Source organism: Temnothorax curvispinosus, unplaced genomic scaffold (genome assembly GCF_003070985.1).
Source record: "Temnothorax curvispinosus isolate PA1 unplaced genomic scaffold, ASM307098v1 QBEX01013679.1, whole genome shotgun sequence".
Lineage (NCBI taxonomy): Eukaryota > Metazoa > Arthropoda > Insecta > Hymenoptera > Formicidae > Temnothorax > Temnothorax curvispinosus.
In genome coordinates, this window is record NW_020223459.1 from 17,647 (window position 1) to 41,975 (window position 24,329).

A 24,329-nucleotide genomic window follows, 5' to 3' on the forward strand; every position below is an offset into this window, starting at 1 on the left:
TATTTCCTCACCTCTGAACTCCTCAGATCGTGTTAATATTTAAACAAAATAATTTACACGTCACTTACAGAGCTAGCGCGATAAAAAAATAAGTTAACATTCGTTGAAACAACATTATACATTTATGTCTAACAACAACCTTTTGTGCTCGCACTCGCGAGTCTCTCGGCGACGTGACACTCGATTTTCTCACACACAATTTCTTGCTATAAGACAAAGGGGAATTTACTTCTTGCGGAAAATACTCGGCATGCCGGGCGATCCGGTTTTCTGTTGAAAGATCTTGCTCATCCTCTGACGCATGTCCTCGACACCTTGGCCGACATTCACCGTCGCCATCGACAGGGACAGCCCGGAGCTCGTCGAGAGTGTCCTGGAGCGAAGATAACTTTTTACAAACGTTTAAACATTTTACGTACAGGATATATAATGTTTCTAGAAAAGTATTCAACGGTCCAAAGAAATCGAAATTTAGAAATCTATCAAATCTATGAATTATTGCAACTGTAGATTACAATTAGTAATCAAATATAAAATTTCTTATATTTCTTTATCTGTATGTTTCATAATTATTAATTCATCATTTATTATAAATACGATCAGATATAATTATGCATAGTTATTTTTATTCATTACCTATCTATTGGTTTTGGTAAGTCCTGCCTGGACTCCGCTTCTCTAAGCAAGGAACGCACCGCGTCTTTTTGCTGAGGTAGACATTGATTTACCAACGTCTCGAGATGCCTCAGTCCCGGCAGTACTACTCCGGAAACGCATTGACTACTTAACGGACAGTAAACCAGCACAGAATACGCCTCCACCAGGACGTTTACTAATTCGATCTTGCGGCTCTGTTGAAGCGCGAATGAGGCAATCGTCGATAAGTGCGTCGCTATTACTGCAATTAACAATAATTTAGTATGACGAGATACATGTGTAATAATAATGCACACAGAAACATAAAAAAACCAATTTCTTATCAAAGTTGAAATTGAGAGTTTATATTCCGTCCTTTATGTATTCAAGAGTTTATCTTTCGAGTTACATAAAGGATGTATATTATACAGGATAACGTACTGTCTTCTATGTAATTCTGCGGACAGGTGGGAGCGATGACCGCGAACGTGGATACTAACGAAGTTGCCAAAATTGGAGAGAGTTCCTGAGGATCTTTCGCGATCGTTTCCAACGTTAAACGTGCTTTATCACGTGCTTCCCTCACCTTGCACTCCGTTATTATGCGGCCTAGGGTAGAGATTGCAGCGCAACGCACGCCACTAATAAAGATATTTATTCGATTATTGCATAATGTAAAATGAGAGATATCAACATTGCGCGAAATATTGACTGATCATATATATTTTAAAATAAATAATTTTATACGAGTCGTGCGTCTGTGGGGGTCTTGGAATCTACATTGTCAGGCAGGTAGATAGAAATTTATAACTTGAATTTATAGTTATACGGGCATTTAAGGAATTTGGAGCAATTACGGTTTTTTATAAAGAAAAACTAGTGACGCTAAGGATTCATGATATTCAGATACATGCATGCATAAGTAGAGAAGGGTCTCTCACACTTCAGGATCACTGGCGAGTGTTACGATGGCTGGTACGATCTTGGCGTTTGCTAGTCGATCCGAAATGTGTGCGATAATGGAACCGAATAGGGTTGCTGTTGCGCATCTTACAGAGGATCTCTGATGCATTACACCTGTAAAAAAGAAGAAACTTAAAATTGTTACTATAAATATAAATCTAAAATATTTTGCAGAACGTTATAATAAGAACATGTATATTGATCCTACAAAAATATAAATATTCGCTGTTTCTTTCGATATGTATATTTTTAATTGGAGAAAAAAATTCTTTTTCATAAAATAATTGTAGTTTAAACGAGAAATAAATATTTTTCCACACCTCTTATAATAGTTTTATTTATTATATGACTAAGTAACTATTTCTTCCACAAACTATTAATAGTAATAATACGAAAAAAAGAGACGTGATACGAACCTTCCCATAAACTAGCAAGAACGCATTCTTGCGTTTGTTCACGAGCGCATAAAATACTGGCAGCGATTTGCAACCAAGATATACTGGTGCCGCTCATCGATAAAATCACGAGGAATTGTTTGAAGTAGTTTGCGAGCTCCGTGGAGTCGAGAGTACTCAGAATCACTAAGTAACTCGGGATCAACGGAAGATTCATAGTTTTCTTGTCTGCCGATAGTGCCGTCAATTGCTTCTCAAGTTCTGATACTTCCGTGGAAAATACTGTCTGTATCTGAAATAAAATTTATTCATAAGCATTCATTAAACATTCTAAGAAACTAGGGATTTTTGAAAGAAGTTCAAGAATAAAAACGTTTCTATCTAATCCTAAGAAGATCTCAAGAATTTAAAATTAACTCAAAACTCAATAATTGATTCACTACAGTTATTAAATATTTTAGTAATACTTCTAGACGCAGAATTATTTACCCTCGATTGGGTGATATGTTTCCCAAAGCCCACACACAAGGAATAAATGTACGTAAGAAGGGTTTTTAAAACGTTTTCCTGAGTTGCATCCACAGACTTCACCATATCCAAGACATCAATTATTCTGCAAGAGAGAAAAATTTTGAAATCAATATTTTGGGATAGAAACAATCGAACTTTTAAAGATTCGTATTAAAAGTTTTAGTTTGTTTTATAACTGTAACTTGTTTTAGAAACATTCACAATAACTAATTAAACAATATCAAAAATAAATTTTTAATAATACACAATACGTTATTATTTTAATATAATTATTATAATAATAAAACAATATTCACAATTTCTTTGTAAACCACTCTAATTCCGGCCAGGATGCGTCCTTCCAAGATTCGGAGAAGAAGGTGTTGAGAAGAACACTGACGTCGACAGAATCCTCGTAGAATATCCTCGGGTCGGTGATATTGGAGTGACACAACGCCAGAAATTCCTCGGCTGCACCACAAAGTTTCTAGAAAACTTTTGTGCTTTTGTTTTTGTGCGAGCTTATAAGCTTTATACAAAATCTACTAGAAGATTTTGAATAGCACAATTTTTCAAATTTTTAAATCGTGGAATCCTCTACCACTTCAACTTCTACCATTTTAAAATCTTTAATATTAAATACTTGACTTTCAATATATTTTACTCACACATCAACAGAGATCCTAAATTTTTTCCTAAATTTCCTAAATTTTTCGTTTTTATTCCCAAATCATTAAATTTAATTTTAACTTTTATGTCAAACTTAATGTAATTTTAACTTTTTAAATTTCTAAACTTCTAAATCTTTAAATATTTAAATGTAGTTTCTTTTCTTTCATTCAATTATTCGTGTGTTTCACCTTGTAATTACTCAAATATACATTCCTCTATTTGTCTCATTTACTTCCTCTAATAACTCACACAAGTCTGGCGACGTATCATCCTTGATACAAGCACGCACCGCATCAACATTGGCGACACACAAGACCGTATAAGGTAAGATGCACTGCAGAATACTGATCGACGGCGTCAATTTCTCCTCGTTGACGTAGTCTTTGTTCGGCGTAGTCTGAGAGTGCACCGGCTTTAGTTGATTCTTAACTTTCAAGATTATGCGCGGTAACAGGTTTAGATGCAGCCTCCTCAGGGATAACGCCCATTGTGCCAAAACCGGTAACAATATCGACGATGCCGTTTCAACGACCATCGACGATGTGTCATGGAGTGCCGTTAACACCAGTTCTTCACACTGAAATTTATATATATAATCATATATCAGTGTACGTATCAAAAATATAAAATTATAAAAATGATAAGAAAAGAAATAACATAAAGATATTAAAAAATATATAAAATAATAAGATATTTACCTGGAAATATTTATCAGGATCGTCCATCAAAGCTATAAGTAACGCGAGGCTTCTCACTACACTAGTTCGTACAACAGGGTCCTTGTCTTCCAATAACATCTGCTGCAACATTGACAGCATCAGCGAGTTTCTAACGGCAGCTGATGTGTAGGATGCCAATACGCAGCAACATTCAACAGCTAGTAATCTTCTCTCTGGATACTTGTGTTGACTCTGCTCCCAACAAATCGTTAGAATCTCTTCCGTTTCAAGCGGTTCTTCGGCAAGCTTCGCCATTACGACTAAACCTGACACACAAAAAAAGAAAGCGATCTTTAGTACATTCAACAGGTAAACAAAATGTGTTTTTCAATTATAAATGCAATGTGCAGTACATAAGTAGCAACAAGCACAATTTTTCCTTTGCAAAAAGAACAAATCTTGCATCTAAATCTATTAATCTAAATCATTAAACTGTACATTTGTTTTTTACTAACCGGCCAATATCATTTGTCGTTCGTCCTCTTGCGGTCTCTTCTTCAAATTGAACAGAAGCTGCAGCAACTTCTCCCTCTCGCTAGAATTGGAATGGAGATGGATTGCACTAAGGATCAGAGGAATGATTTCTTCGCGCCTATTGAGGATAATGTTAGGCACTACACGCGGCAGAGTATACGCTAAAATATCAACTAATGTATCCCGGGTGATTCCGTGCTTCAACGATTCTTCCACCGAGGACATTAATGATCCCGAAACATTCGCCATGCAGCGCGCCGCTATTTCCGACTTGAATTTAGCCGGCAAATCTCTGTAATGTTTACAAATGCACAATTAAGGCATCTTAGATTCTCAAAAATCTTTATTATAATAAGATCTTCACATATCCTTAAACAATTATTTCAAGTACTTCAGTTACTTTGTAACTTGGAAGAAAGTTTGTGCTAATTTTACGTTATTTCTCAAGTTTATCCAACTTTGATTGGTTGAATAAAAAATCGCATTCTAAAAATAAAATATGTATAATAGTATAAATAACCTGGAGGATGCGGTTGGTAGGACAGAAGATTTCTCTGTAACATTTATTCTAGGTAACTGCAACCTGGTCCATTCTTTGTCTCCTGGATCCGTCTCGTCCAGGCTAACTACCGCGGAAGCACTATCATCTTCCTCCGGTTCCTGAGTAGTAGTCGATATGTCTCTTGGTAACGGCTCGAGTAGTTCAAACTTGTCAGGAGTTGTAGAATTGGAATTGATGGTACGGATAGTTCCGCAGCTACCTGACTATAAATAAAACAGTAATTCTTTGCAATATATGTATAATGCTCTATAATCATTATATTAATCATATGATTTGTCTGCGTAAGTGTTTAGATCAACTGCAAGATTACTTTCCATGTGAGAACGCTAATTAATTAACTCACCTTTATCGGATTTTCTACAACGTTCTCCTTGTTTGATAAAATAACTTCCTGGAGAGCAGTTTTCTCCTGTTCCAACACTGCAATCTGCTGCTGTAACCTTTCAATCTGTTCCTCCTGTAAAGGATACAGAGCTCTTAGAAATTCACGGATTTTTAACGATCAAGAATTCAAATGTTTTGAAGCTACATTAAAGTAACGAACCGTTTCCCGAGATTCATCCTTCTGCTCCTCAACATCCTCGACGACAAAGTCCGTTTGCACGGCAACGCTCGCAGATGGGGGCTTGTCATATCCATTGGCTCTCATGTGTTCCCGATATATCTGCAATAATTCCGTGGGTTTGGGAATATTCAGCCCCACCTCTTGCCAATCCTCGAAATCCTGCTCCTCGCACTCGTCACTGAAAGTGATCGAGGTGAGCTTGTACGATCTTGTCAGTAGATATTCGTTGATGAGAAAATTTAGCGCTCGCTGCTCGTGCGGTTTGATGGGCAATTCGGCAGTCGGATTCTTTTCAGAGCTCTTGTCCGGTGCCTTCAGTGTACCTTCCAATTCTATGAAATTTCAATCGCGTGTCATTAATTAAAAGTGCATTGCGAGCCGAAAGATGTTTCGTCATTCGAGCAAAGACGTTACCTGTCACTACGGTTAAATTGGCGCGCAGCGAGGAAATATTTTCTCTGGCTTTGCGCAGCTCGAACTCGAGAATGGCCACTCTCTCATCGACGCCACCTCCGTCCTCCGAATATCGAGTCATGTCCAACGAGTCCAAGGTGGCCTGACTAGAAGATCTGGCTAATGTTTCATTTATATGTAATGCTTCATTTATAATCTCTGTTATATCTGTTTATCGTTAAGCAAAAATTATAATAAGATATAATACTTTATACCGTAAGATTTTTTATTCATTGATTTTATATCAACTATTACATTTATAATTATATCTGTTTATTGTTAAGCAAAAATTAATAAGATACAATATTTTTTATTTATATAATAAGATTTTTATTTATCGATTTTATATTAACTATTAGCTGTAACTTTTTCTTTATCTGTGAAGAGACTTTATAAAGATATCTATTACTTCTCTCGTGTTAACGACTAAAGACACATACGCATTGGAGTATACGGCTCCGGCTTGATATTGGAGTTCTCGAAATTGTTTGGATTTGAGAAAAATTCCCTGAGGACGGGCAGCTCCTTGCCAGCCTCGCATAATTCGGCGTGCAATTCCAGAGCCGTTAAGAGCAGTTTCTCGTTGAGGAGCTTCGTGGCCATCTCCTCGTAGGATATCGACGTCCTTGACGCCCCATATCCTGAAACGAACGGGTGGACGTAAAGAAACCCGATTGTCGATTGCTTCTTGCAATTAGCTTCACAATCGGCAGTCCGTCGTGGTGATCGGCACGCCGAGAAACGGCCGGGACGGAAGGTTACCTTTGTTGTTCGCGGACAGAGACTCCTTCATTTCCCCGACGACGCTCGCCATGATGCCAAAACGCGCTCAGGTATTCCTAAGGAATGACATTTCCACACCACGTGAGACGATATTGGTCGGTCTTGCGTATACGCTTGCCTCAATTTTAAACACAACACATATGTAACGGGAAATGATTATTTATAGCGCGAACACAATGACAACTCATCTGACGGTCGGGGTATGGAATTGCGTTATGTTAGATGGCCGACTACGTGACAGCGTGACACGTCGAGGGTCTCTTGGGGTTCCTGAAATTCCCTATCAAGCCGGCCAATTAAAATTCAAGCCGATTGATCTGGCGATTTTTGAGCGGCATTTTAGAAATAATTTTTCAGCTTTTTTTCATATTTATTTCGGGCGAAATATAAATTATATATTTTTATAAAATTTTATTGATATATTAAATGATTTCTATTATAATGCACATGAAGTAATATAAAAATAATAGGTGCTATAATATTAAAAAATAAATATATCAAACTAGTAGTACGTACATACGTAATAGCTTCTATATTTTTACTCTCGCTCTTACATTTTCAATTATGCGATATTAAGAATTTGTTAAAATTAGTCGAAGAAAAATTTCTGACATAATAACATAAGTAACAATATCGAGAAGTTACTTTATTAAATTGCAATATTGTTTTCATCTCACATTACATATACTCATAACTCAGTTTGTGTTATTTATCTCGTAAGTCATTATCATTGTTAACGTTTACAAATTCGAGAAATGTTTCCGTAAACGTCACGGCGTATGCCTTTATCAGTCCTCGTCGTTCTTATGTGTCTAGAAATCCATTTAACGTTAGAAAAGCACGCATTAATATTTTCTAGGATTGACGTCACGCACTTTCGTCTGAGATCTGCGGGGGGGACGTCGTGGGATTCAAGGGAAACCGTCGTCGTCTTCCTCGGCCATCTCCTTGGCCAGCTCCAGATCCTGCTGTTCCCTCTCTCTGCGCTCCTCCGCGGACTCCAAGTCCTTCCCGTAGGACTTAGGCGGGTAGCGCATCGCCTTGACGCTCTGATTGTGCAGGTCCAGGCAGAACGTGATTCTCTGATGAAACGCCAGCAGCGGCTCCTTGGTGCAGTAGATGTCCGTGGTCTCCTTACTGCGCATATAGCCGTTCTCCGGGTCCAGGGTGGCCTCGATCACGCCGTCGCGGATCGCCTTAGCCACGATGAACTCCGCGTCCACGCTGGAGTCCAGTCCCAGCTTGCGGGCGATGTCGGTCGGCGATATGCGCGAATACGAGAGCCCGATCGAGCGGATCGCGGTCTTGATGACGTTGTGCCGCAACCGTAGGATCAGCGTGAACGTGTGATCAGCGCGGAACTGCGGTCCAAAGTTCTCCAGGACCTCGCCGAAGCGCTGCAGGTTGCCCAGGCGCACCGCCTGGGTCAGCTGGAAGTACGGGGCGAGGGCTCGGCGTAGAGCGGCCTGCCGGAATATCTGCCTCTCTGGGATGTCGCCGAGTAGAAGCTCCACCGCGACCGCCAGCTTCTGCACCGTCTGCCTGAAACCGACCGCCGTGGTCTGCGGCGCCTTGCGCATCGCCTGCACCAGATACTTGTGCGCCGCCGAGTACTCCAGCCTGGCGGCCTTTATCCTGCCGAGATAGTAGAGGAAACGCGCCCACTCGTTGTTGCTGGCCGACTCGGGGAAGGTCGACTTGAGCACCAGCTTGTCCGCCTGGTCGTAGAGATTGTAGTGCAGATAGTTGCGCAACAGGCAATTGATCAGCACCGCCTGGCCCTCGAAGTCGTTGCGCAGGGTCGCGGTACGTAGACGTAGGTGCAGGAAGCCGCGGATCTTGTCGAGCTGATCCGTCAGCTCGTACGCGCGCGAGTGATAGAAGTAGCACTTGGCGGCGATCAGGTCGATGGTCCTGCGATTCTGCGCGCCGATCTTCTGTACCAGCTGCTCCGAGCACTGCACCGCCTCGTTGTACTTGCCGGTGTCGATCAGCCGGATCAACACCAGCAGGTGGATGTAGCCGTCGATCTCGGGGAGCAGGGACGACGAGGAGCTGCGGAACTTCTGGGTGACCGCCTGGCAGTCGTCCACGTCCATCGGCTCCTCCACCCAGGCGAGGAGGGCGTCGCGCTCGGCGACGGACTTGGTGTAGAAGCCGGTGACGAGGCCGCGCAGGACGACCGGGTTGAGACGACGGCGGGTGTTGGGCAGGGTGCGAAGGGCGCGGAGCACGAAGCGCGGCTCCTTGTTCTGCACCGCCTTCTCGATCTGCCGCGTGTGCTCGCGGATGTCGCACACGGTCTGCATATCGGTGTCCCTGCGCTCACCCGCCCCGTCGCCGTCGCCGTTCTGCGCGCCGTCCGTCGCGCCCGCCGGATTCACGTCGACGTCCATCGCCTCGACGTTTCTGCCGCTCGGCACGCCCATGATCACGCTGTCCGCTGGTGATCGTTGACTTCCCGCACTCTACGCCGACAGCTCTCTCGTTCACGGTGCTCGGGACGGAAGGATGGGGTTCCGGATGACCGTTCAGATACTCATCATCCACCCGATCCAATACCTCGTATTTGTGTGCTGATTTGTGCAACTCACCGTACGGTGTTTGCTCGATTCGAGGTTAGGACGGCCGCGCGCTCATTGGTGCGCTGGACTCAGGAGAAACTTTGGGGGAGACCATTGACAATGTACGCGAACTAGAGCTGCGGCAGTAGAAAGATAAAAAGTGCGATATTATTTTTTAAATGTTGAATTTGGCAAATTTTATAGTTAGTCGGAGATTTTCCTAATGTCAACGTTATATTTAACTATTACTCTCTCTTGTTAATGTTAATGTAAACAATTTACTTGTGCTATGGAGGGAGTCCCGCGTCCCATGTCCCACGTCCCACGATCTACCTGCACTGCGTCTGAATTGTCTCGACTGTCTGGAGTACTCCGATAACCGCGGCGAGTTAGGTTAGGGTGCCCGGCGATTAGGCAAGTAAAGTATTCGGCAGGTGACGATGGCCTCTTCGCGTGTGGAAGAGCTAATTAACTATTTTAAGTCGCACAACAAAATCCGGGAGCAGCAGAGCCACTCGGCGAAGGTGCACAGCGTGGGATGGAGCTGCGACGGCAAATACCTGGCCTCGGGCTCCTTCGACAAGTCCGTTTGCATATTCTCGCTATGCCCGGATCGCTTGGTTAGTAAACATAACCTGCAACCTGTAACGAATCCCCGCACGGCGTCTCACTTTAAGACCCAGAGTCTCCTTCGCAAAATTTAACGGTGATACTTTAATCGTTTTTCTGCAATTGTTTATTTCTTCGTAAAATTTATAATTACAGTAGAGAACTGTATGTGTGAATACTAATATACGGTAACCGGCCTCAGGATGTTTATTCGGACATCACCAGCTGCTTCCTTTTTTTTAAATAATTTTTCTTGGTTTGTAGAAAAGATGAAATTTTCTTCTTAGGAGAGGCATGTGATTATGATAAATTCAACTGTATTGCTTTCCCTTTTCTTGGGGTAGTTATCCTTTCAGAAAAATCTTACAATGGCAAGTAAAGAATCAAATGATATATTGTTTCGAATGTTTTTTAATTTTCTTCATAAATGTGTCCATTCGAATTTGAATGCCTTTCAAAAAATTGCATTTGGCAGTTTTAAATACTAAAAATTTACAATTTAGAGAACAATTTGTTAAATATTCGAAATGCCTTGCATCAACCTCCATCTGTTATTAAATTGTTTTAATATTAACGCAGTTCTAATCACAGATTTAATTACACGGTCCTCAACATAAGTCCTTTTTTTTATTTAGAAGCAGGAGACGACTTTTAGAGGACACGGCGGCAGCGTGGACCAGTTGTGCTGGCACGCCTTCTCTCCAGAATTATTATCCACGGCGAGTGGCGACAAGACGGTACGCATCTGGGATACGAGGACGCAGAAATGCACGGCGAACATCAGCACCAGAGGGGAGAACATCAACATATCGTGGTCGCCGGACGGTAACACGATTGCCGTGGGAAACAAGGAAGACCTGGTGACGTTCATCGACGCCCGGGTGATGAAAATACGCGCGGAGGAGCAGTTCAACTTCGAGGTGAACGAGATCTCGTGGAACAAGGACTCGGACACGTTTTACCTGACCAACGGCCAGGGCTGCGTGCACATACTCAGCTATCCGGAGCTGGAGCTGTTGCACGTGATCAAGGCGCATCCCGGCACGTGCATCTGCATCGAGTTTGACCCGACCGGCCAGTATTTCGCTATCGGATCCGCGGACGCGCTGGTCTCCCTGTGGGACGCCGACGAGTTGTGTTGCCTGAGGACATTCTCGCGACTGGAGTGGCCGGTCAGGACCATCTCCTTCTCGTATGACGGGCAGCTCCTAGCAGCGGCCTCCGAGGACTTGGTCATAGACATCGGTGAGGTGCAGACCGGCGAGAAGATCGCCGATGTCCCGGTAGAGGCAGCGACATTCACTGTCGCGTGGCACCCGAAACAGTATCTCTTAGCTTACGCGTGTGACGATAAGGACTCGTACGACCGGAAACGCGATGCCGGTAGCTTAAAGGTATACGGTTTCGCGAATGATTGAATGACTTTTTGTACCTTTTTGTTCTGGGTTCGCACTGTTCTCGCGCGCGCGAAATGTCGTCTTGTTTTATATTTTATAAATATAAAAAAAAAGAATATAAATAAACTTGAGAAATACTCCACAAACACATTATCTCGTAATTGAGATCACGATGAGCTACATAAAAACTGGACTGTGTTCCAAAAATTGAGAACGATTATAAATACGAATATAAAAAATGGAAAATGTTTGTATAAACGCGAATATTAGAAATCTGACGCTCGATAAGATGTAATGATGTAATTAATTTAATGAGATACGTGTGTGTGTGTGTGATAAACGAGTCTAGAAATACTTTGATTTATCGGATAATTACTAAAATTCAGAAAATATTTAATATAAAAATAGGCTACATGTTTCTGTTGAACCTTATCGTATACTTTATATTACCGATCACACTCGGTATCGATTTATTGATCAAGATAGAGTATATTATCAAGTAATCAAGCGTGAACTTTGTTGTTGACCGTTCGGTCGGCATGGTTACCGTGTTTGGCTCAGGTTTACCCGAGACCATGTGAGTCACGTTTTGTTTTATCCGTACGGTCATCAGCGGGAACTTCGTGTTCCTCGTTGGGGTCTCGCCCTGCCTTCTCCGATGATATTCGTATCGCTATGGCGAATCGGGATGAAACAAACACCGTCTGCGAATGCCGGTACGTTCCCGACGAAGATGCGCGAGAGACGAGAGGCAGCTTCAATGACACCCGTAATATTCACGAGATCGACGAGGAGGAGAGCGAGACCGAAGAAACGACGGCTTTAGAGCGGCCAAGCGAGCCAAGTCCTTCCGCTACGGATGAAGAAGGCGATAAGGTTGTACGGAAGATTAAGGAGACGTCGGACGACGAATCCGTGTACACAGGCGAGTCCTTCTGCTCCGACGAGTCCTGCGACGAATCCGACGTCACGAATGTCACGTCAAGATCGCTGAACTCTTCTTCTCTGATCCGCGTCACTGATCTTCAGCTCAGCCAGAGTTTGGAGGAACAGGACATCGGGGTCAGCGAGTCGAGGTGGACCGACGATCAGGATGAATCTTGCTCGCTCAGTAACGAACCGTCTCGCGCTGCCACGGCGGACAGGGACAGGTTTGCCAGATCGAGGAGGTGCAGACGATGGAACATGAGCTTCACCGACGAGGAGATGCGCAAGATCGGGTGGGAGAACGAGTTGCTGCTGAGGAAGATCATGGCGCAACAGAAACCCCGGCACAAGATTCTCGGCGAGGATAACGTTCAGCCTAGGGCCAGCAGTTCCGCGATAAACAGGAAGAAGTTGCAAAAGAAGATAGAAAATGATAATGTGGTATATAATTTTCGATATCGCAGAAACATATTAAAAGATAGATGTGTATATATATTTTTTCGTACATCTCTTTTTTTCTACTTTTGTAAGTAAATTAAATAAAATTGCGAAGCGTATAACGCGAAAAACTTCATTTGCAGCTGCTCCAACGAAGGATACAACAGGCGAAGTCGTGCGTTTTCGCGAATACATCGAGAATGGGTTGCAGATTGACATTTTTGTAAAGTTTTTATAACATTGAAAAGGATTTTGTCATTTCCCATTAGAAAATGGTGTCAATAATCAGCCAACTAAGATTCAATAAACTGATATTTGTAGGGAAGTAATGGGTAATATAAATCATGGAGTTGTGCTTTATCGTTTTTCTAGTAATACGTATATAAATATCAGTGAGATTCTGAAAGAACTCGCGGCGTGGACTTTAACTCCGATAATCTATGAAGAAAAGTTCCTTATCTTTTCGAATATAAAACATTACTGTGCTCTTTTTTTGTGACTTCTTTATTAAAACACAACGATTACCAGTCTTGAAGAATAGGTACACATTTCTTTCACTTCGTATTTTGTGTATACGGCGCAAATCTTGTAAACACGTCTCTTGAAAATTTGCTTGAAGATATATCCTCTACAAGTCAAGACTATAAAAAATCACAGTTCTCACTCATCTCAAATAACTTAATTATCACTCATGGTTAATATCAAAATCGGGAACTCTCAAATATTGTGATAGTTCTCTTTTCCTTCTTTCTTTTTTTCCTTGTACATACATACACGGGCGATATCATGAGAGAAGATAAACTATAAAGGAGTGTATTTTGTGTCAAGGAGCAAATTATAAATTTCCGTATAATCAATGTATAACACATTGTTCCTTTAAATTAATATGTGCTGTGATTACAATATGAAACTGTATTTCCTTTTTCACTTTTTATATTCGATTTTGTAATTCCACATGTACTATATTTCTATTTCATTTCACTGTAATTGATCGGTCATGTTCACTCTTTTTTTAGCAAACCAAAACAAAAGAAAAAACAAACGAACAAACAAAAAAAGAAAATATTCGATTATCCTGCATCGAAGTATCTTTGCAAATAATTTAAGAATATCAATTTCTTTAAATAACGAAATAGAAAGTAAGAAGTAACATCTAGATTTTGGTTTAAGAGACTGTACGAAAATAATTCGTTTGAGAGACTATTCACCTGCGTTACTATCGTACAACGTAATAGTAACAATTATATCACAAAGTACGCTCAGCGCAGTAGCAACAAAACAACAATTTTCGACTTCTCAAATCTGTTATCGCGACTATTATTTTACCGTCATTAAGACCATTGGTTATCTTTTTCTCAACTTTCGCCAAAAAATCATGAAACAAGATATCACAAGATAAAACCTCTTCGAAGTTCCAAGTCATTAATCCTCGCGTTTCGTTCTCCACGATTCCGTCGACGATGGCGTCCATATTGTGCTGAGCGAACGAAACGGATCGAATCCCGATCTTTCCTGGAATAACAATTGAAGATTAAATTACGGGCTTAACGGTATAAAGATCAGAGTTCTTTTTACATTCGTCGGTCACGTACTTGCGTATCCGTCTCGGACTGTAACGTTTGCGATATCATGGGAGGTGCGGCCGCACCCCAAGGTGCCGCAGCCCATACACCCCCTGTGTTGATTCCCCATACGCCACGTTCCTCTCCGACCGCTGCCCTGGTGTGCAATGGTTCCCAGTTTGTATCAACTGTCCAATTATCTGTAAGTATACATATTAAAATCGTGTTAAGTTTTTTCAATTAAAAAAAACTTCTATTCTGAAACTAATTCTGATTACACTTAAATTTATATAATTTAAAATAAGAACAGTTTCGATATCCTTTTCTAAGTAGCTGGGCTAATATACCTTTTAAGTCCGACAAAACAGGTTTCTCCGGGGTTTTCGGCGACTCCAACTGAAATCCGTTCGTACTCTCTGACAATAAATTTATTATTGGACTAGTGTCTTCCCACAATTGGCACCGCGTGTCTTCTTCGGGGGTCTCCAATTCTACTAAAGGCTCGTCGGTCTCTGGAAGATCGTCGTATGGCACCAGCTCGCGTTCAAACTGCTGATAATTAAATTGAGAATTTTAATTTAATTAATTGAGAATTACATGACAATTTAAAGATTAAGTTAATTCGAACAGTGACTTACTGGATGCTCTGTGAAGGTATTGATGAAGTAGCTGTTCGAATGTTGCGATTCCGGCTGCAAAATTAAAGGCTCTGGCTCGAGTGATTTATTTTTGTTCACAGTTGTATTACAGAGAGGGGCTGGATTCGACATCAAATTGTATTCCTTTGGTGTTTGCGGCGACTCTTGTGACGATTGTGGCTTAGCGCATTGAACATCTTTGACATCGGTATTGAATACAGATACCGTGAACAGATTTGACGTACTCGTTTGACTCTTGTGATTCATGTGATTTAAATTGGAGAACGGTGAGACGATCTCCGGACTTCGCGCCACTACATCGCTGAACTTAGCTCTGTTCTCGCCCCAGCAGGAAGGTGGTGGTGGTGGCAAAGGAGTGGGCATTACTCCTATGCTGCGCGTTACATCCTCTTTTTGACTTATGTTTCCGTTCACAGGAGGAGCTGCAACAATAACGAATAAAAATTGCTATTTTTATATATGTGCAGGAAATACTTCTAGTACTTTTATATGTACATTATTAAGTGCTATTATAATAAATTTAACCAAAATTAATAAGTTAAAGAAAAAAGGGAAACATTTTACGCGATTCATTTAACAGATTAATAGGTTTAATTTAAAATAAAATTTTTTACATGCTATTACCGATTTAAAATTCAAAAATTCAAGAAAACAGGTTTGTAGCTATTCCGCGCTAATTCATTTCAATATCGTATATGAGTACATACATTTAACATGTGTTTTGTCAGTTACACGACGTTTCTGCACCGTTTTCTCCTTTCGTGGCGGATTCTTATTTTGACGTGACTTGAAGGATGACTCGACGGTATGTGAGTTATGAATATGATGCTTTGTGGTGGACCTAGTAGTGTTCGTCTTCCATCTATTTGGATTATTCTGCTTCTCCTTATCGTACTCATCGTCATCACAGTCGCCTTCGTAGTTATCCTTATAATCTATGCATGGCACAGGAGGAATAGACTGAGGTTTGCTCTTCTTAGATATCGGCTTCCTTTGTAGCTTCTCTTGTTTCCCACACAGATGATCAGAACTCTGAGAATAAATTACGAAAGAAAAATCTTTTTATAGATATCTCGGGAGCCTATATCTATTCACGTAACCGATTAACAATCGATATATTAATTCTGGGACAAGAGTTCCATTATTATTTAACAATAATCTTTTTGCAAAAACCTATCTAATTTTCAGCATTAAATCATTTTTACAATTAACACTAATATTGGATCTTTGAAAAATATAAAGTATAATCGTGGAATTAAAATTACTTGTATGTCTTTCAATGAGTTTACGTAAATGGGACTTACTTTACACAATGTCGTTTCATCGTGAGTCGAACTCTCCGTTGTCGTGGACGACGTCTCTTCTTCCGAAAGATGAACGGTCTTTTGAGTGCTCGCCTGTTCGAGCTTTTTCAATGAAACGTGATTATTATGGTTACTATTGTTGTTTCCACTGCTGTTTGTCTGTTTATTGCGCTTGTTGTCAGACTTGTTAACCCGATTGTTATTCATTATCGTCGTGTCCATTTGAACCTCGTGGTCATTCAACTTTGACTCCTCTTTGACACTCGACTGCGTCGTTGACTGCGTCTTTCCTTTTCTGTTCGACGTCGGACTTGACTTTGTAATTGCGTTGACATTATACTTCTTCTCTTGAATCAATTGAATGTCCGTGAGTGCATCGTTCGTCATACAATTGTCCGACTGGGCCTCTTGAACGTTGTTTTGTTTCTTATTATTCTTTTTCTTCGACGCATACGTACTTGTCATGTTCGCGACGTTAAGATTATTAATAACATTAGACGATTCCTCGCTTCGTTTGAAGGACAGCAAATCTTTGGACTCGATATCCAATTTAAATTTACGTTCTTCCTCGGCGGACCAGTCCGGGATTTTCAATCCCTTCTGCGCGTCCTTGTCCTTGCACTTTTTCACGTTCATTAACGACCAGTCCGCGAACGCTTCGTCTTTCTTCGTCTTGCTTTTCTCGTCGCTTGTCGTCGGGATTTTCTCGTTTTTGTTAACGATACAACCGCTGCTGCCACTATTACCTCCTTGCGTCGTGTTGTGCGTCGAGATATGCGACAGCAGCCGTAGATCCAGAGGCGGTTGCACCGGATTCTCCTTCGAGTAATTGGCCAGGCCTTCCCGTAGTATTCGGTCCGCTTCGAGGAACGAGACCACGGCGACGCACAACATCAGTACCGATGAGAGGATGATAGCGGCCTTCTGCACCGCGCCTTCCCACGACGGTCTGGCAAGCACCGACGCGCATAAATTTAACGAGTGCGCCGGCAAAGTTGCCAGCAGATTAAGTATCACCACGCCGTTCTCAACGTTTTCGCCGGCATCCGGTCCCATGCTCGTCATCACCAGCAGCTTCCGTTCCACGCGCGACAACGTGAAGTCCGGGGTGAACGCTATCTCGATTCTCTTGGTAGCGTTCGGACTCAATTTGAAAGGCGTGCAATCGAGCACCTTGAAGCCGTAACCCTCGCAATGCCAGTCGTTGATGTAGAAGCCGTAAATCTCGATCGGCAGCTCCCCCGTATTTCTAGCCGTGAAAGATCGCTTTACGGTGAGAGTCGTAACGAGCTTGTTGCGATCTCCTGGGGAAGAAAAGCGTTATTATAAGAAAAATCTCCTCCTCTCGATTGCGACGATTAAGGCGAAATTAGAACCGTCGAGAAATATGCACGGTGCAAAAAGAGTGTTGATTTAAAATATGCCTTACGAGTGTAACAACAAGACAGTAAATTAAACACGTTAAGAAGATGTTGTATCTTTTCTTTCGAGATTATGAGACAAAGATTGAGAAAACGTACATACGTTCACAATCTTTAAGATGCTTATCCGTTAGTTCGAATAACAGAGGCGTAATCGATCCCGGCTTGCGATGACCGAATCTAAATTGTGCGCTCGCGCCTCGGCCGCTCATACGCAAGACTTCTAAAATAGTCATATTATTTCTGGAAAGCCAGTAAAATGTGCGTCAATAAATAGGGCACCTGCACATTCTTCTTTTTTTCTCTCTCTCGCAGTCTCAACTTACCTAATATATAAAAAACCAGACGACGCCGAAGTGGAAAAGGGTGTGTATGCCACGCGAATTGTTCGCGTTTCCGAAGGGTTTAAATATAAAGGAAGCGATTGAGGCGCTATCGTTACACCCCATTGTTTCTCAAACAATTCTCGCTCATCCGCATTCTCTTCTAGTTTGAACTCCTCCGGGATAGTGGACGAAAATTCCGCATAAACAGGCTTAAATCTGTGCAATATCAATTTTTTTTTATTATTAATTTTTGGCCTGAATAAAAATGACTTGCAAAACGATTGTCAACCAGATAATAATCGATTACGTACTTCATTGGCAAAGAGTGATAAAGACGCGCTCCTTGAGGATAGTTCCAATCCATAACCAGCTGAATTATCAGCGGGCTCGCACTCGGATTGTGCAACTTGATCGCTCTGTACGACGTGTTTCCGACTTGAGTCAATGGGAACATCAGGACACTCTTGTTCCTTATGCTACTGGAGCCGGCCAACAGGCTCGGCCAGTACGGTTTGATGTTCACATAAAATTTGTGACTGCGCACTTCGGTCGTGTCCAAGCGCATCGTGATGTTTTCCCACGAACCATCCGCGGTGGAGTTGATGAAGCGCACGTGTCGCGTGTTCAAAAAATTCAAATCGGAGTCGCGCGTATGCGAGGGAAGGCTCATCGTGTTCAACCACTGACTACCAGCTGTAAAAGTGAAATGTAGTTACACGCGACTGAACTGATGTAACTAATGTAACAATTGTATAATCATAAAAGTGAAAATGCGAAATGTATTCCAAGTTTACGAATAGCGAAGTACAAATGAACAATGTATCACTTACTGTTGGTATCCAGTGATAAACCTAAATAACACTGCTGCTTGCAGGTCACCGAGGGATCGATTTGTATTGAGCCGACATTATTCTCGCCCTTGGATATGACCGGCATCGTAGCTTCCTCCAACGGGATGTACTTTATTCTGTCGTCCTTGTTTATGGGTGCGATATGCGTCACCTCCATCGGTCTCGAGAACGTAGAATGCACCTTCACTTGTTGCACACAGATCGATCCCTGTTGGTTGAGAGATCACATAAAGTTACACGAATGTGCGTCACGTTGAGGAGTACTGGTTCTGGAAAGATGGATTACCACTCACAGGGAAGCAATCAGTAAAAATAAGCTTCTTCAAGGAAATCTTGCCGTGCGCAACCCGCATGTACACCGGCAAAGTAAATCGCTCGTAGGTCGTTCGCACGAAAACATCGCCAACAATCGTGTCCTCCTCAACCATTGGAGTCTTCACTTTAATCTTAAAGATTGCCAGAAACTCCGGTTTTATGTATTGCTGAAATAAAAATTATACACATGTATTTATAGGTTAATCTATAGCATTACATGTGTAACGTATAAAATGCAAATTTATCGTGCAATACTCACATTTCCAGAATGGCTGCACACGGTTATATTTCGAAATTCCTTATCCAGCAAATCCGCGGGTCCATTTTGACATCCCATCAATTCTAAAACTGCACCAGGCATATTCACACCCCAGCTGTGTAGCTCCACATTGACGGGGTTCTGATTCTCTAGCGCAAAAATTGCCTCGTTCTCGGTACCGCTCCCCACAGTACCAAAATTCATTGTTCCCATATCGTCTTCCTTCTCGCCCGGCATAACTTTTTTCAGTTTCCCGTCATAACTCAACACCGGAACTTCGGTCACCGATACGTTTGAATGTATCAATATCGACGACTCCATCTTCACGTTATCACCTTTCCTTTCTTTGGCAAGTTGTAAAGAAAATATATTGACCTTCTGTTCAGGTTTTATTACTCTAGGAATAAAATCTTTTATCTGGAAATATACATCAAATTTTTTTTTTATTTTAAAGAGTAATCGAGAAATAATTAAGAAATAAAAAGAAAAAAAAAGTTACGTTGGGTGTCCGTTAAAGAAAAATAACGATTCTTACCGTAAAAAGCGATTTCGCGTTCGAACACATCGTGACATTCGTAATAGCTAATGGTAATTTAAATTTATTCACCACGCTAAAATTCCGGGCTTGATTGGATTGCGGAGAACAATAATGAGTAATCGATGTGTTTACTTCTAATCCACCCTGCAACACTTGGGCTACCCAGGGAATTGCTAATTTCTGACTAGAACCACCTGGACCTATTGCTTTTATTATTAATTTGCCTTTGAAGTGTTGCAAATCCAAACCGGTTTTCCCTAAGAACATTAATATGGAAGTATTCTGCATATAGTAGCGCAAAACATCTTTTTATAGTAGGTAATGCGTTATCTTACAATCGTAAACCAGCATTCCAATGGCGATTGGTATATCTGTCTCTCCTGGAATTATTGCTGGCTCAAAATGCAGTTTTAATGCTTTCGATACAGGTGTATTTATAATATTCTACGAGAAATATTTTGTTTAGTAATATCTTGAAATTGATAGATATTAACTTTCTCTTCTAAAACGACTCGAAAAGATTTGAACAATTCTTGCACAACTTACCACAATTTTAATTGCTTTTTTCGCGGAATTTTTTAAAGCAATAGGGTGGCGAATAGGCGGCTGCAACGAGCCACCCATACCTAAATTAATTATTCCAGAACTTCCACCCCAATGAAGACCAGCTCCACTTTTGACTTCTACTTCGACCGCTACCACAAGGATCTCAGCAGTGTTATTCACTTTAAATCTGCAACATAACCCAATTGTATATACTAAAATATGCCTAATATTTTAAGAATACAGCCTACTCTATATTTCATATACCCACCTAACATATGCTGTATGATTCTTTTCTGCGTAAGCATTAAAAGTTAGTCTGATGATAGGCTTCGTTTGATAAGGTAAAATTTCCCATAATTCACGAGAGCCTTCTGGCTCGCCCGATGGTAATTCCAATTGAAATTCTCCGCCACTACTATATACTTCCATCACCTTTGTTTATGCAATACAAATAGAAAAAAATTAATTACATAATTGACCGATACTTACATAATCCATACATGCATATAAATAATTCTTTTTATAGATAGTATTATCTATTAACATTTACATACTTGTAAAGCTTCTGGATGTGGATTGTGCATATATATAAGAGGTGTAAAAGATGCATTTAATGGTAACTTGACATCAACTACAGGTCTGAGTCTATAAGGACTACTGACACTTATTCCTTTGACCTGCACAGATTAAAAAATACTTTATTGCAGGTATAGGTATATTATTCAGTATTAATATTATAACTGTGATAAATTCTTTATTACCTGATACTTTAGTGTCCCATCTGAAGTATGTATAAAAAGGTGTGTATCAATGTCACCTTCGTCTCGACCAAGAAACACGACATTAAATGTTGTGTTGCCCAGTGGTGGAATTACCTGGTACAAAAAGAGATATTAATATTAAATAATTATCCACAATTTTTAAGATATGTATGAGTAAATTAGACATTTAAGGATCATAAATTAACGTTAGACATATCTATATCTTTAAATTAATCTACTTCTTGTTTCGATTACTGTCATACCACTCGATAAACTTACTTTGTTTTGAAAAAACGATGAATGGAAATGACGTGTATTTCCCGATATCGATGAAAGATGTATAGTTTTATTATGATCTTTGTTAAACATGATCACAGTTTCTTGGTGAGGAATACCAAGTTGTCTGAAAGATTACACTGTGTTATAATTTAACTTCTATGATCACCACCGAATCGAGATTACGTTAAACGATACCTTTCTTTGAAGTCCAAGATACTTGGCTCGAAAGAAATGTGAGAGAACGAATCTTCCATTTTATCTTCGTCCGATGCAGCATCCCTTAAAAACATGACGATGCGGTTTAACAATTAATCAGTACATCCTGGATGCGCGGCAGTTCCAATAGTGGAAATTGAAAATAGGAAAGGTATAAGAAAAATTAGTTTTAAGTGAATTGGTTTGGTACGCTGTTAATAAAGCAATATTTCCCAGCTTTTCTCGTTAGAATGACATGATGAAATAATTGTCCAGCGGATGATTTCGAATAATGCACCTGTTTTAACGCATCGATCCCTCAATTAAAAGCACAAGACAAAGTATTACATAATAATTTCTCTAAAGTATACATTTAATGTTTACTCGAGTAATATAAGTGATGTTTACATAATGTATATATTGACAAAGAGTTTATCTGAATCAAGTATCCAAATACATTCTCCTTTATTTGCCTTTTTTTAGAACATATGACACGAAAAAGTTTGAATTATCTTATCTTCGGTTTGCTGACGGTTTTGCAAATCACCCCAAGCTTAGCGAATCTTGTTATGATTCATAAATCAAGCAAAAAGTATGACAATAAGATAACTCCGATGGCCGCAAATAAAATGTGTATAGCTAGACGCAGGGTACCCTGCGCAGTTCTAAGACGAGTATCAGAAAGAAAGATTATAACGAAATACCTTTCCTACTTCCACTCACCGTTATATCTTAATGAGTATTATGCTTACCCAGCCCCATGTACTGTATTAGCAAAATCCTACAAATAAAAACAAAAATTCCAATATAACAACTCTGCTGTACATGTCACGCTGTTTTAATGATAACTGATTTTATTCGAGGAACAAATTAATTGTTAGATTTACAACTCGTTTCTGTACTGTTTTTCATAAACGAATAAATGCAATTATTTTCTGCGTTCGCTTTGGGCGCTTTCGTGCTGAAAGCGTCAGTCCATCTTTATTGCTCGTTACAAAAGAAAGCTGTTGAAAAAAGAGGGAGTGATGCTTTCAGCCCCAAAGCACTCAAAGCGAATGCAGCCTTTATGGTACCGATTACCTTAAAATACAAGTATCCTTGCATTAGATATTCTTCTTGTAAATATATTAGTTGATACATTTGATAAATAATAATTATACATACGTTGCATATAGCAAGTTTACTAACCTTATGCATAGATATTGGCATATTATCCAAAAGATATTGAACGTCGTTGTCATCCTGAACAAAGGCTACAAAATATCGAAATTCATATTTTAAACATTATCGCGTTACGTCATGTATAAAAATAATATAAATACGTATGCTACGTTAAATATATATATAAATATAAAAATATACGTTCAAGTTTTGCACACAGCTTCAAGCTCCAAATACAATTAAAATATAAAAAGCTGACGAGGCGACGGGTATTATATAAAAAATGCAAAGAGGTGACACCCACACAATAATGACAACTGCTAATTAATACTCCCCGCTAATACAATTATGTAAAATTAAGGAAATAAGAAATTTACGAAAACTGCAGGTATATACGAAGAAAAACAAAAAATCGCGAATATAAATCCGCAATTATGATCCGCAAGTGACATTCAAGCGCGTCGCTCGTGTTTTTCGTTTAAAATTAATCTGGGCATCGCGACAAACGTTGTCCCGTGGCGGAGGTGAAGTTTCGCGACGCGGGTTGCGTCGCGCGCAACGTAAACACGGGTCCTGACGGAGCAGCAGCGCTGCCCCGAGGTTATATCATTCCTCGATCGCGTAAGGATTTCTCAGAGAAATTCGGGGAATTTCGAAAGATGGGAATCGACCGTGAGAGGAAAAGGGAGAGAAACGAAGCAAAGCGTCTCGCCGCCGCGTCGGGACGCGGATCGCGCGTGACGGCGCGAAGCTCGCGGCTCGCGGCGCGTGACCTTCGTCGTCGCGCGACGGGTATATCGGCGACGGTATCACGCGCGGGGGGTATCGCTGAAAGCTTTAGGCACCGGTGGACGTGGTGGTGGGCCTTATCGCGCTCCTCACCGTGGGTCCCGCGCTCGCGTGCGTGCGTGCGCGCGCGCGCGCAACGCGGCCGATTGTTATTGTTGGATGCAAATCGGCTGCATCGAAATAAGTCATGCGGGGAAGAAACGGAGTGAGGGGGAGAGAGACAGAGAGACAGCGAGCGAGCGTGCGAGAAAGAAAGAGAGAGAGAGAGAGACACACACACATACAGAGAGAGAAACTCACCATTGTTGTGGCCGTGCAGCGACGGCCGGATCTGCGACGTCGCGTCCAGTAGCGTCAACAGGAACAGACAATAGAACACCTTTGACACGGGCATAATATAACGCCGCGACCGTTGCCGGCGCACTGCTGTCGCGTCCGCTTCTGCTGCCGTTGCACGCTATTTTGTCTTTGGCGGACATGAGAGTCCGCCTTCGGCCATACTCCGGTCAGAGAGAAGAATGAGAGACGACACGGCCTGGTTTTAGGTGATCCACGAACGCGATACGCCCTCTGGGATCGACGTAAAACGTGCACATGAACTACGTAGCCACCGTCCACGTTTGGGCCACGGGGTAACACATACGTGCACGATTTAGGTTGCGTTCCGTGCTAATGTCGGTAACGCAAAGTTATTGA

General features: G+C 41.2%; 5 protein-coding genes across 8 annotated transcripts; 2 read left to right on the forward strand and 3 right to left on the reverse strand.

Annotated features, from left to right (window-relative positions):
- On the reverse strand, window positions 1–6,948 carry LOC112463791 (lisH domain and HEAT repeat-containing protein KIAA1468 homolog). Its single transcript, XM_025030365.1, has 16 exons — window positions 6,712–6,948; window positions 6,390–6,590; window positions 5,911–6,069; window positions 5,476–5,828; window positions 5,275–5,388; window positions 4,890–5,134; window positions 4,351–4,661; window positions 3,875–4,161; window positions 3,426–3,753; window positions 2,822–2,975; window positions 2,484–2,607; window positions 2,016–2,286; window positions 1,578–1,713; window positions 1,078–1,277; window positions 637–898; window positions 1–373 (listed from the first exon to the last, which is right to left on the reverse strand). Exons 1-16 carry the CDS (start codon window positions 6,761–6,763, stop codon window positions 226–228), a joined length of 3,345 nt encoding a protein of 1,114 aa, XP_024886133.1. The 5' UTR covers window positions 6,764–6,948; the 3' UTR covers window positions 1–225.
- A 405-nt stretch (window positions 6,949–7,353) lies between these two features.
- LOC112463794 (probable 26S proteasome non-ATPase regulatory subunit 3) lies at window positions 7,354–9,346 on the reverse strand. The gene has a single exon (XM_025030370.1). The coding sequence runs from the start codon at window positions 9,159–9,161 to the stop codon at window positions 7,644–7,646; it is 1,518 nt and encodes a 505-aa protein (XP_024886138.1). The 5' UTR covers window positions 9,162–9,346; the 3' UTR covers window positions 7,354–7,643.
- A 181-nt stretch (window positions 9,347–9,527) lies between these two features.
- On the forward strand, window positions 9,528–11,345 carry LOC112463795 (THO complex subunit 3). Of its 3 annotated transcripts, none has more exons than XM_025030374.1 (3): window positions 9,824–9,916; window positions 10,193–10,276; window positions 10,541–11,345. In XM_025030374.1, exons 2-3 carry the CDS (start codon window positions 10,274–10,276, stop codon window positions 11,321–11,323), a joined length of 786 nt encoding a protein of 261 aa, XP_024886142.1. In that variant the 5' UTR covers window positions 9,824–9,916; window positions 10,193–10,273; the 3' UTR covers window positions 11,324–11,345. The 3 variants fall into 3 exon arrangements, with proteins under 3 accessions (XP_024886140.1, XP_024886142.1, XP_024886141.1); XM_025030373.1 differs by having other exon boundaries at window positions 9,828–9,916; window positions 10,170–10,276; XM_025030372.1 differs by lacking the exon at window positions 10,193–10,276 and having other exon boundaries at window positions 9,528–9,916.
- A 609-nt stretch (window positions 11,346–11,954) lies between these two features.
- Window positions 11,955–13,709, forward strand: LOC112463796. The gene is made up of 2 exons (XM_025030375.1): window positions 11,955–12,670; window positions 12,811–13,709. The coding sequence occupies exons 1-2, from the start codon at window positions 11,978–11,980 to the stop codon at window positions 12,892–12,894; spliced, it is 777 nt and encodes a 258-aa protein (XP_024886143.1). The 5' UTR covers window positions 11,955–11,977; the 3' UTR covers window positions 12,895–13,709.
- LOC112463793 (transmembrane protein 131) lies at window positions 13,465–24,133 on the reverse strand. Of its 2 annotated transcripts, none has more exons than XM_025030369.1 (23): window positions 23,934–24,133; window positions 22,872–22,936; window positions 22,436–22,464; window positions 21,684–21,767; window positions 21,489–21,612; window positions 21,210–21,323; window positions 21,003–21,125; window positions 20,717–20,880; window positions 20,449–20,635; window positions 20,238–20,346; window positions 19,900–20,159; window positions 19,365–19,781; window positions 19,084–19,272; window positions 18,770–18,998; window positions 18,251–18,632; window positions 17,940–18,155; window positions 17,717–17,856; window positions 16,193–17,496; window positions 15,596–15,920; window positions 14,868–15,310; window positions 14,577–14,778; window positions 14,260–14,429; window positions 13,465–14,179 (listed from the first exon to the last, which is right to left on the reverse strand). In XM_025030369.1, the coding sequence occupies exons 1-23, from the start codon at window positions 24,025–24,027 to the stop codon at window positions 14,090–14,092; spliced, it is 5,460 nt and encodes a 1,819-aa protein (XP_024886137.1). In that variant the 5' UTR covers window positions 24,028–24,133; the 3' UTR covers window positions 13,465–14,089. The 2 variants fall into 2 exon arrangements, with proteins under 2 accessions (XP_024886137.1, XP_024886136.1); XM_025030368.1 differs by having other exon boundaries at window positions 14,577–14,781.
- Between the last annotated feature and the right edge of the window lie 196 nt (window positions 24,134–24,329).